General features: G+C 61.6%; 1 protein-coding gene across 1 annotated transcript; it reads left to right on the top strand.

Moving 5' to 3' along the window:
* Nucleotides 1-1,543: 1,543 nt before the first annotated feature.
* MEX3A (mex-3 RNA binding family member A) lies at nucleotides 1,544-11,130 on the top strand. The gene is made up of 2 exons (XM_088537305.1): nucleotides 1,544-2,054; nucleotides 10,025-11,130. Exons 1-2 carry the CDS (start codon nucleotides 1,589-1,591, stop codon nucleotides 11,128-11,130), a joined length of 1,572 nt encoding a protein of 523 aa, XP_088393431.1. The 5' UTR covers nucleotides 1,544-1,588.
* The last annotated feature ends 324 nt before the right edge of the window (nucleotides 11,131-11,454 follow it).

An 11,454-nucleotide genomic window follows, 5' to 3' on the forward strand; every position in this document is an offset into this window, starting at 1 on the left:
CTGGACACGTGTGTACGCATAGAGGTGCATAAATACACAAGTCCATCACGAACACGCCTGCATATAGATATATGCACACACAAAACCCTTAATATAAAGATCCACACCCATATACGTACACACACACATATATACTTATTCCAGTTAAGCCACTTGCACACTCACTTTACACATCTGCCTTTGCACACACGTGTCTGGAACGCACGTGCACACGCAGCCTTTTTGCACGTATGTTTAAGCGTGCAAGTGAGCCACGGGCAGCAGGTGTGTGCAAAAGTAACGGGCTGCTTGCACGGGAACATCCAGGATTATTAAATCATACACGCGCTCGTTTCTGTACCTTTGTGGGCCACATAGGGCTGAGCATGGATTAAAAGCATTCTATTAAAATTCTATGAATACTTATATGTTCAAAAAGCGTTAAAAAGGACAAGAAAACCCACCAAAACACATAAAACAGAAGCAAAACACCCCAGCGAAGTTGCGGGGAGCGCTGTGGCAGCACCTTACCGTCTGAGTCACTGCATGAGCCATTTCCTTGCGCCGTGTCCCCATCTGCTCAGTTCATTTGCAAGCGGAGCTCGCTCTTCTGCTGGAGACCCAGAAAGAGGGAAAAGGGGGCAAAATAGAGGCGGGGGAGGGGGGAGAGAGGAAATCGCACGGGATACGGCGCGGGGGGGCGGAAATTCCTGCCTCGGGGACGCGGCACCGGGGCCGCCCCCCCGCGCTGCGGCGCGACGCGGCTCGATGGGCGCCGCGCAGGCTCCGCATCGCCCCCCGCCGCTGCAAGGGGCGCCCCGGGGGCGGGGGGGGGGGGCACGGGGATGGCGGGGGGGGGCAGCGCACACGCCCCCAGCCCCGGCCGGGGGAGCGGCGGAGCCCGCGGCGCTCCAGCTCCCTTTATCCCAACGGGAAAATCCAGCGGGGGGGGGGAGCAGCGCTGCCCCCCCCCCAGCAGCCCCCGTTGCCTGGATTGGGGGGGGGGGGGCAGCCCACTAAGCCCCCCCTTCCCTCGCGCGTTGGTGCCGGGTCGCTTGGACCCCCCTCCGATCTGACCCCCCCCTCCCCATCCCGTGCCCCCCCCCCCCCCACGCCCGCGGCTCCCGCGCGGCCCCGGGGCGGGCGGCGCGGAGGGGGGTGTGACCGCCCGCCCGGGGACTACAAGCCCCAGCAGCCCGCGGGCCGGGGCAGCTCCCGCTGCGCCCAGGCGCCTTCAAACAAAAGAGTTTCCCCCCCCTTTCCCTCGTCCCCCCCCCTCCCCGGCCCGGCGGGGCTCCCGCACAGCCCCGGCGGCGGCGGCCGGGGCCGGGGGCGGAGGCGGCGGCGGGGGGACCCCGGCGGGCTCGGGTTACAGGAGAAAGGGGCTTGGCCAGGCGGGAGGGGAGTGGGCGGAGGGTCCTTTTCTCTCCGTTTCTCTCTCTCTCCCTCTCTGCCTTTTTTTTTTTTTTTTTTTCCTCCCTCCCGAGCTCTTTGTGTCCCCCCCCCCCACTCCCCTCCTCTCTCTCTCTCTCTCTCTCTCTCTCACACCCCCCCCACCCTCCCCAACCAACCACCAGCACCCAACCCCCCTCTCAAGTCTTTGTTAGCCATGCCTAGCCTGGTAGTACCAGGGATAATGGAAAGGAACGGCGGTTTCGGCGATTTAGGCTGTTTCGGTGGGAGCGGCAAAGAGAGAGCGCTGCTCGAGGATGACCGGGCGCTGCAGCTCGCCCTGGACCAGCTCTGCCTGCTGGGGCTAGGCGAGCCTTCCTCCTCCTCCTCCTCCTCGGCCGTGGTGCTCGTCGAGGACAGCAACAACAACAACAACAACCCGCCGCCGCCGCCGCAGCAGCCGCCGCCGCCGCCGCAGCAGCAGCCGCCGCCGCCACCGCCGCCGCCGCCGCCGCCGTCGGCGGCCCCGAAGGGCTCGTCGGGGCCGAGCGCGGCGGCGGCGGAGCCCAAGTTGTGCGCGCTCTACAAGGAGGCCGAGCTGCGCCTCAAGAGCAGCTCCAACACCACCGAGTGCGTCCCCGTGCCCAGCTCCGAGCACGTGGCCGAGATCGTGGGACGACAAGGTGAGAGCGGCGGGGGCGGCCACCGGGACCCCCCCCCCCGCGCCCCGCGCCGCCGCGCGGTCCCCAGCCCCGAGCCTTTGTCGCGATGTCGCGGGGCGAACGCGCCGCCGCCGCCCCGCGCGCCGCCGGGGACCGCCCCGCCGGGGGGGTCCGCAAACTTCCCCCCCTCTCCGTGCCGCAAACTTGCCCCGCCGCCGCCGCCGCCCTTTGTTACCCCCCCCCCCTTCCGCCACCTCCCGCCGCCGGCCCGGGGACAAAGCGGGAGGCGGCGGCGCCGGGGCCCGGGCTGCTTTGGAGGGGGCGTGGGGGGGGGCGTGCGCCGCTTCCCGGCCGGGGGGGTCCATAGGAATGTGCGCGCCCGTCTGCACCGACCCCCCCTCCATGCAGCCGCTTGGCCGCCAAATGTCCCTTTATTAACCCACCCGCCCCCCCGCCAAATTATTTTTTAAGGGAGGGTTAAAGGGGAGGCCGAGCCGGGCTCGCCCCCCCGCCCGCCCCGGCGACACTCGGCGTCGCGGAGGGGGGAAAATCCCCTTTGTTGGGTGGAAAACGGCGCGGGGGGGGGGTGTGGTTGGGCCGCCGGTCCCGGAGCTGCGCGGGGCCGGTGGGGACCCGGGGACCGCGGCGCTGCGGGTTGGGGGGCGTGGAGGGGACAAGGGGGGGACACGGCGCGGGCCCCCCCCGCCCAGCGCGCTCTGCCACAGCGATGCTTTTGTTCTCCTTTCCGGCCCCGCTCGGAGCGAGGTGGAATGAAGGAGGGCTTTAAAAAATCACATATAGAGAGAAATATATATAGAAATATATATATATATATGTACACACCACACCCACTCTTAAGTCACCCCGCGCCCACCACCGGCGCCCCGGGTGGGGGCGAGGTGAGCTGGGGGAGGGCACGGGCCCCCCGTGGCCATTGCGGGGTGAGAAGTTGGGGTTTTTTTGGGGGGGAGGATAATAATAATGTGGCTAAGTGGGTTTTTTCCTTGTTTTTTTTTTCTCCCTCTCTTCCCAAGCGAGTAACTTGCCGCTCGGGAAGTGTGCCGGGCCACGGCTCCGCATCCCGAGCCGCCTCTGCGCTCCAGGAGTTTTGCACTTTGGCAAGGGGTGCAGGGGGCGGGGGGGGGTCCCCGCGGGAGATGCTCATTCCGGGGGCGGGATGCGGGCGCCGGAGCGGGAGCCGGATGGAGCGCGCGGCGCTCCGCTGGAACGTGCTGCGGGAACAATGGGGCCTCCGGCGGCTCCGCTCGCACCCGCGGGCTCCGCTCCGAGCGCGTCCAGGGCCCTGGGTGGCCGGCGAGCGGGAGGAGCGCGCGCTACGGTGCTGTCCCCCCCCCAAAGCCAGCCCTGTGTCCCCATCTGCTGCGCTCAGCTCCTGGCCCTTGGGAATGGAGCGGGGTGACGGCAGGGCCGGGAGCTCCCGCCTGGGCCTGATCCGCGGCGGCCTCCAGCCTCAGCCCATCACGGCGTGGGAAAAGGGTGGCCGATTGGGACCGGGGGGATCAGGTCCCCTTTGTGTAACCGAGTTGGGGACCCGTCGCACGGTGGGGGGACCGCGGGGCCGTGCCGGGAGCTGCGTTTCCACCCCGGCTAACTCGAGGGAAGGGGGTGTGTTCGCATCCGCCGGCTACGCGGCAGCGCGTCTGTAGCGCGCGGACAGATGGAGAGGAGCGTGCCGAGCTGGATTGCTTCCACCATTTTTTGTGTGTGTGTGTGCGCGGGGATGCGGGATGCGTGGAGGAGGCTCTTCCCGCAGCTGGGAAGTGTCCGTGGGCTGGAGCCCCGGCCAGGCAGCGCGCCAGGCGCGGCGGATCCGACAAACTGGAACCTGGGGCTGGATCCTGGGCTGGCCGAGATGGCTCTGGATCCCACCCAGCCATGGCTCTTGCCTCTGCCTTGCTTTTGCCTGGAAATCCGGCTCGGGAGGGTCTCCCCTCTGGCAGAGCCGAGTCCAGAGCCCTTGGGACACCCGGCTCCTTCCCGGGGCGGCTGCGCGCTCCAGGGTGCACATGTAGGGAGGACAGCGGAGCCCCCAGGCTGCAGATTCGGCACCAACCCCCTTGCTGGCGCCACTCGAGGGGCTGCTGCAGGCTGCTTTCCCAAGGAAATGAGTGTTTCCAGGGATACTTCTGATGAACACCTTGGAAAAGAGGGGAAAAATGTGAAATACTGGAATAAAATCCACTGCAGGGCTTTAATCAGTGTCAAGGTTGGCTTTTTTTCGGATCTTAAAGTGTGCTGACCTGATGAACCATCAGGTGCCTTCATCTTTTTTTGGAAATAGCGTTTCCTGTCTTGGAAAGTGTAACTTGGAGAAGCGCAGGCACGTAGGAGGCCTGGATCCGAGGCCCATTTCCACCTGCTCTAAGAGCACCCTTTGCTTTGCCAGAAGTGCGCCAAGCGACTTCAGCATAAATAAGGCTCGAGCCCCATGTATTTTTATTGGGATGGTTGCGAGTGCGATTTGCCAAGAGGTTTCCTTGCGGAGACGATGGGATTGCAGGATGCCCGGCCGGCTCGGGGGCTGCTGCTGTGCCCAGGCGCTGTGACGTGCCCTCCCGGAGCCGCGCGCGCGTTCGGAAGCTTGCGGGAGCGTGCGGCGCTGCCGGCCCTGGCGCTGGATCCTAGCAGAGCTTCTTCAGTTGAGCGGGATGGGGGATCCGACTGGGATAAGAAAAAGAGGGAACTGGGTGGAAATTGGGCTGTGTGGGTGCCCAGAGCTGCTGTTTCCACCATCTGGCCCCAAGGGCGGCTTTTGGGGTGGAAATTGGGCTGCGCGGGTGCCCAGAAGTGCTATTTCCACCATCTGACCCCAAGGGCGGCTTTTGGGGTGTGCCAAGGACTTTTGGAAACTGGAGGGAAAGGGAGCAACCTGGGAAAGGCAGGATGAGGCCAGGAAGTCCTGGCAAGCTCCGTGTTTCCCCACCCGTTGCTTCTGGGCTGAGGAGTGGGGATGTCTCTGCCTGTCCCGCCGTTCCTGTGGCCGTTTCCCCCTTGGTCGGAGCGCGGCGTGAGCTCCAGCCGGGCCGCGCGCAATGGGCCGAAGCTCCCGGTGCGGAGCGCGCGGATGCTCCCTGCGGCTGGAGCCACCCGGGCCCGTGCGGCGCTCCCGTGTCCATCGCCCGTCCATGGGCATTTTCCCTCCAAGTCGCTTCCCCGGAGCGCGCGTGTGCTCACCGCGACGCGGGGAAATTTGCCCGGGTGGAAAAACAAAGCACCCAAGTGTTTCGCGGGTGATTTGTGAAGAGCTGGTGACTTGCGAAGGAAAAGCTTCCCGCAACCCAGGGCACAGCCGTACGGAGAGAGGATGGGATGTGGGGAAGGGCGGAGGCTGCCTGGATGGGGAGCGCGCTGGCTGCAAACTTAGGGAACAGCAGAAACCCTTGGCCACCGGGACAGCCGGGTTCTTCCCCAGAGATCGCCTGGAATCGGCGCGGATCAGCCCAAGGAAGGTGCAGAACTGACTTCTCCGGCCGTTTTCACTCCGCTCCTCGTGGGAAAGCGGACGGCGCGGGCGCGTTCCTTTGTGCGCGTGGGGACGAGGTGGCCGGTCCCTCTGCCGCTACCTTCCCTGCAAGGGTGTTTTTTTCCTCTCCGCATCCACGCGGCCTCCATTGTCACCTGCGTCCGGTGACATCCCGCAATGGAGCATCTCCCAACCTCGGCACCGGGAAGGAGCGTGTGTGCTAGGGGAGCTTCACATCAATCTCTGTTTCTCGGCAAGGTGAAGCCGAATAGCAGGAGGCCCCGCTCGCCCCAGGTGATCGGGCTCTTTGTGTAGCTCCTAACTCGCTCCATGTTTAATAATAGTCCCGGGAAGGCTTTTCCATTGAGGAAATGTGCCGGTTGCAGCTCTTTCCCCGCCAGCATCCCAGGAGGAGCAAGGAGGCCACATTCTGCTCGCTGGGCGTCAACCTGAGGGCTGAGGCCACCCGGGGCCGATGACCAAGGTCCTTGTGCTGCTGGCGTGGCCCGTGGGGGCAGAGGGAGGTTGGCGTCACATCCTTGGAAAGTGTTAATGAGAATCCGCCTGGATCGAGGTTGGGGTGGGGGGAAAGTGCCGAGCGGGATCCACTCGATGCCGTTTGAAGCCGAGGTGGGAGGAGAAGGCGGCTCCGGGAGGGAGACAAAGGGAATTTTCCAGGGGCAAAGGCACCGGCTCCGCACTCGACCGCGGCCGCCGGATGCCCCAAGGAGCCTCGCGGGCGGCCCGAATCTAGGGCAGCGGGGAAGCGCCGGAGGCCGCCGGCCTCCCTCCCCCTGCCCTCCCTTTGTCTGGCGGCCTCGTCGCGGGGCGGCTGGCGGGGCCCCGCGCGCACGCGTGAGCTCCGGCGCGCGTGCCGCCCGCTCCGCGCTTCCCAACGCTCCGGCGCCCGCGGCATCGGGATGGGGTGGATTCACACGGATTCACTGCTTTGGGAGGGGGGCGAGTTGTTTTTCTGCTTTTTCCCCCCTCAAAACAACTTCCGTCGCTGCGTGGGGAAAGCCCAAATCGCCGCCCCAAAGTGGCTCCTTATTTTCGTGGCGCGCTGATTTTTCCCCCCGCCCTCCTTTCTTGCAAACACAACTTGCGTCCTCCGTACAATAAAAACCCGTCCTCCGTACAATAAAAACTCCGTGCCAGGGATTTGGCTGTTTGTTTGTGATGCTTTTGTGTGTATTTGTGTTTTGGGATTCTTTTTTTTGACACCCCTTTCATCAGATTTTCAATGCAGCGAAATTTCCCCCCCAACCCCAGATATTCAGCAGGGTTTGTTTGCGATGTTCTTTGTGTGCTTGTCTTTTAGCGTGGCTTTCATCTTAAATGGGAGAAGAATGCCCCACCTTCCTGGAGATATTTGATGGTTGTTTATTTTAGGGTCCCTTTTAATTTTATAACCATTACAGAAAAAGAAAGAAAGAGAAAAAGACCAAGTCCTAATTTGCCTCCAGGCTCTTTTGTACCACACCAGCAATGTCAAAATGTCTTAAGTGGGGCATTTAGAGGTGTAATTTATACCAGCGCAGTGCAAAGGAGCCTCGATATAAGGAGAAGGGGAAAAATCCTTGTTCACACCTTGTGCCAGTGTAAAAAGAGAGGAGAATTTGGCTCCCTGCATCCAAATCTTCCCCCACTTTCCCTCCCTACACCCCTCCGTTGCCTCCGTCTAGACTAGATTTATATATTTATTTCTCCCTAGCTGCTCTGCAGATTAATTCCAGCGAGCTAACTGGTCTGGGGACGGTGCTCGTGGCTTGCTCTGCTCATGGGCAAGTGCATTTACACCGAGTCCATTGGCAAGGAGTTAAATGGAGTTCAAAGGAGGCAGCGATGGGGAGAGGAAATCGCCCTACCGGCCTCCTTTGCAAGATGCTTTGAGATCTGTGTTATTGGCAAAAAAAAGCACAACATAGTAGTATTTAGGTGGTGGAAACACAAGAAGAAAGGTTTAATTCTCTCACTAATATAAATATCTACCTGGCAGGGGTCTGCCAGGGATCAATTAGTGGTGTCTGAGTGCTGCCTTAAAGAGCGGAGCACTACGGCAAAGTTGTGTTTTATTATAGTTCCTACAGGTCCTTTTCTTCTCCTAGTTTTACATTTTTAACACCACCCACCAAGCAGTTCTCTCCCCTTTTAACAATACCGGGTAATGCAGTTTGTTGTGTGTCGTTTTCAAATTTCAGTCCCGCACGAGGAAAAGCTTTTGTTTAAATGAGCTAAGGGGCAAATTTCATTTTAAAAAATGCCCCTAGGGCTGTGCTGCTCCTCGGGGCAGGGTGCAGAAGGCCTCGTCCGGACGGTGTGAAATGCAGCCCCCGTTTTGGGCACAGCCTGGCACTGAGTAGGGGGATCACATTGAAAAGCCCGGCCTGGTTTTAGGTGCTGGAAAACGCTTGGAAATTGGCGGCGGTGCCCGGGTTTGGCCTCGGGTCTGCGGCGCTTCCGAGACGATCCGGGCGGCCTCGCTGGCCCTGCTCTCGGTTCCTGCAGGGTTGTTTTCTCCCGTGTTAAAGCGCAGGGTTCCCCCATCTGTCCGTGGCGGCAAAGCCGCCTTTCCCGTCTGCAGGAGACCCTCCTCCTCCTCCTCCTCCTCCTCCCTCTCGCACCATCGGCTGCACCACGAGTCCTTTTGTCCGTTCCCGCATCTTCCCTCCCCCTCTCGCGCCGGCCTCGCTCCTTGTCCGGCTCCCTTGGGAGCCGATTCCGATTCCTCCCCTGGCTCCGAAGGGTCTCCCCAGGCTTCTCCCGCGATTTCCAGCACCTTTCCTCCCTCCGGAACGCCCTCGCCCGCTCGTGTCACTCGCTTCCGTTTGCCCTCGTCCGTGTGTATTCGTTGCCGCCGCTTCCTTGCATCCGTCCCCAGCATGGAGCCCCCCGGTCCTTTGTCACCGCTCCGCTGCCCAACCCTCTGCCACTGCCGTGTTGTTTCCTGCTGTGCCGGGCTCGTGTCCGCTGCCCCCGTCCGCATCCATTAGGAAACACGAGGCCCAAATCCAGCCCAAAGCAGAGCTCCTCGTGCTCCCGGGAGGCAGACGCGCTGGTGGCAGAGGAATTTGTCACTTTGGTCCTAGGTGACACACGTGGAAGTCATTTCCAGCATGCGTGCTCGCTGCTAGCACCCGCTCTCTTGCCATGCGAAGCGTCGGGGATATCCCTGGGGAAATGGTGGCATCTCACATCATCTTCCTAAGATGGAATCACCGGCTTTGGAGCGAGTGCCACAGGGGCAGGGCAGGCACATGTCTGCCAGGGACGGGCTAGGGACAGACCCAGGCCTGCGCTGTGGCCTAGGTGACCCCTTAGGGTTTTATCCAGCCTTCCGATGACTCCTTGGAATAAACCTTGATCCTGCGATTTTTGCCTGGCCGTTTTCATTCTACGCTTGCGATGGCCAAGTCCAGCTCTGGGACCAAGTTTGCTAATGACATGACGCTTGTGTCTGAGGAAAACACAAGGAGAGGGCTCCTCTTGGAGCACCGAGACCGGGGAGGAGGTGAGGGAGCTCAGGGAGCTTTCCATGCCGTATCTGGCCGCGGACACCAGGATCCTTGGCCAACCGGGGCAAGATTCCTCTTATCCCATTGGCACTGGTAGCAGCACGGTTCCCTATGGAGTCTCATTCCTGGGTTTTGCTTGGAGATCCGAGCTTGGAGCAAGGCTGCCACTTCCCACTGGAGACGAACACAAGCTCGGTGCCAGGGCCGAAGGGAGAAGGTTTCGGAAGCCACGCGCCGTGGCTCTAAGAATCCTCTGCTCCTTGGTGATGTCCTAGTGCCACCTAGGAGCCCAGTGTTGCATTTCTGGCTGCAAAATCCCTCCCATCCAAAAAAAAAAAATATTCGGAAGCCAAGGCACATGGAAAAGTCTCTTGCCTTTTTTGGAAGAGCAGAAAGCTGTTTTCTGAGCTGCAAGGAGCAGGGGGGCGGCTGGGTGGGCTCCCAAAGCCCCCAAAGCCTCTCTGGAGCAAGAAGTCCCCGGGAAGATCCCCCTGCTCTGATTTGGGGCAGATTTCTTTCCCTTCCCGCCCCTCCTGAGCCGTGTGGTGACGGGCTCCGTGTTGGCCGTTGCTGCCTGTGGGCTGGTTGTCCCTCCCGGCCATCTCCTGGCCTTGCTCCTGCCACCCGCAGCGCCGGCTTGGCCAAAAACCTCCCAGGGGTAGCTAAAACGGGTTGGTTCTGAGCAGGGTTCGAAGGTTTCACGGGGGCTGAGGCGGGTTGTGGTGGCCAGCAGAGGAGGGAGCCTTCCCTGGACTCTTCCCCATGCTGGGATTGGGGGGAAAAGCACCTAAAAGAGCATTTTTCCCCCTTCTTCCCTGCTCCGAGAGCCGCTCCGGGGCAGTGTGGGGCCCACTCCCACCATGGCAGCTTGGGGGTTTCTCCTCGTGACATGGTGGCTCCAGGGCTTCCCCAAGGAGGCGGGCGGGCAGCGGGAGAGGCGGCCTCTCCTCTAACCTCCCTGCTTGTTTCTCCCCTCTCTTTCACCCTCCAAGGCTGCAAGATCAAAGCGCTGCGGGCGAAGACCAACACGTACATCAAGACGCCGGTGCGGGGCGAGGAGCCGGTCTTCATGGTGACGGGGCGGCGGGAGGACGTGGCCATGGCCCGGCGGGAGATCATCTCCGCGGCCGAGCACTTCTCCATGATCCGCGCGTCCCGCAACAAGGCCGGCACCACCTTCGGCAGCGCGCCCACCTTGCCGGGCCAGGTGACCATCCGGGTGCGGGTGCCCTACCGCGTGGTGGGCTTGGTGGTGGGACCCAAAGGAGCCACCATCAAGCGGATCCAGCAGCAGACCAACACCTACATCATCACGCCCAGCCGGGACCGGGACCCCGTCTTCGAAATCACTGGAGCGCCGGGCAACGTGGAGCGCGCCCGCGAGGAGATCGAGACCCACATCGCCGTGCGGACGGGCAAGATCCTGGAGTACAACAACGAGAACGACTTCCTCTCCAGCAGCCCCGACTCCGGCATGGAGAACCGCTACTCGGAGGCCTGGCGGGTCCACACGCCGGCCCCGGGCTGCAAGCCCCTCTCCACCTTCCGGCAGAACAGCCTGGGCTGCATCGGCGACTGCTCCGTGGACCCCGTCTACGAGACCCCGCGGCTGAACGACCAAAACGACTTCAATTACGGTTACCTCTTCCCCAACTACGGCGTCAACAAGCAAGATCTCTACTACGGGGTGCCGGAGTCGGGTGCTCCCATGTGGGCCGGCCAGGAGAACACCAACCCCGTCTCCGTGCTCTTCTCCAAGCAGCAGCGGTCCAGCAGCACCGGCGCCATCCACCCCAACTCCCATCGCTCGCCTTCCTCTTCCATCCAAGAGCCCGGTCTCTCCGGGCTGCCGCGGCGGTCGCAAGGGGAACCGCTCCAAGGGTTTTCCAAGCTGGGCAGCAGCGCCGCCGCCCGGACGTCGGTGTCCAGCAGCCGCGAGTGCATGGTGTGCTTCGAAAGCGAGGTGACGGCCGCGCTGGTGCCGTGCGGCCACAACCTCTTCTGCATGGAGTGCGCCGTGAGGATCTGCGAGAGGACTGATCCCGAGTGCCCCGTCTGCCACGCTGCAGCCACTCAGGCCATTAGAATATTTTCCTAAAAAAAAGACAGAGCAGGGCGATGGGATGGGGATGGGGCGGCGGGAGGGGGGAGGAAGAGGAAGGGAGCGTGGCGGGGAAGGGAGGGCTCCAGGAGGAAGCAAAGAAAAGATGCTGATAATAATAATAATAATTAATAATAATAATAATGACATCTGAAGAACAAACGAATGAGTGAAAGGATAAATTAATTTAAAGAAGAAGAAGAAGAAGAAAAAAAGAAATTATTTTACGAGCAATGTATGTTATTTTTTAAAAAAAAAGCAGAAAAAGAAAGTGAATAATAAAATTAAAATGAATAGCAAAGCCAGAAATTGTGAAGGGCG

Source organism: Tinamus guttatus, unplaced genomic scaffold (genome assembly GCF_059628265.1).
Source record: "Tinamus guttatus ecotype Peru unplaced genomic scaffold, ASM5962826v1 Tinamus_guttatus_pri_ptg000744l, whole genome shotgun sequence".
Classification (NCBI taxonomy): Eukaryota; Metazoa; Chordata; class Aves; order Tinamiformes; family Tinamidae; genus Tinamus; species Tinamus guttatus.

Bases quoted from the DNA above. Each gene is read 5' to 3' on its own strand.
- MEX3A (XM_088537305.1), top strand. From the start codon at position 1,589: ATGCCTAGCCTGGTAGTACCAGGGATAATGGAAAGGAACGGCGGTTTC. The intron at 2,055-10,024 runs GTGAGAGCGGCG...TCACCCTCCAAG, and splicing joins CGAGATCGTGGGACGACAAG to GCTGCAAGATCAAAGCGCTG.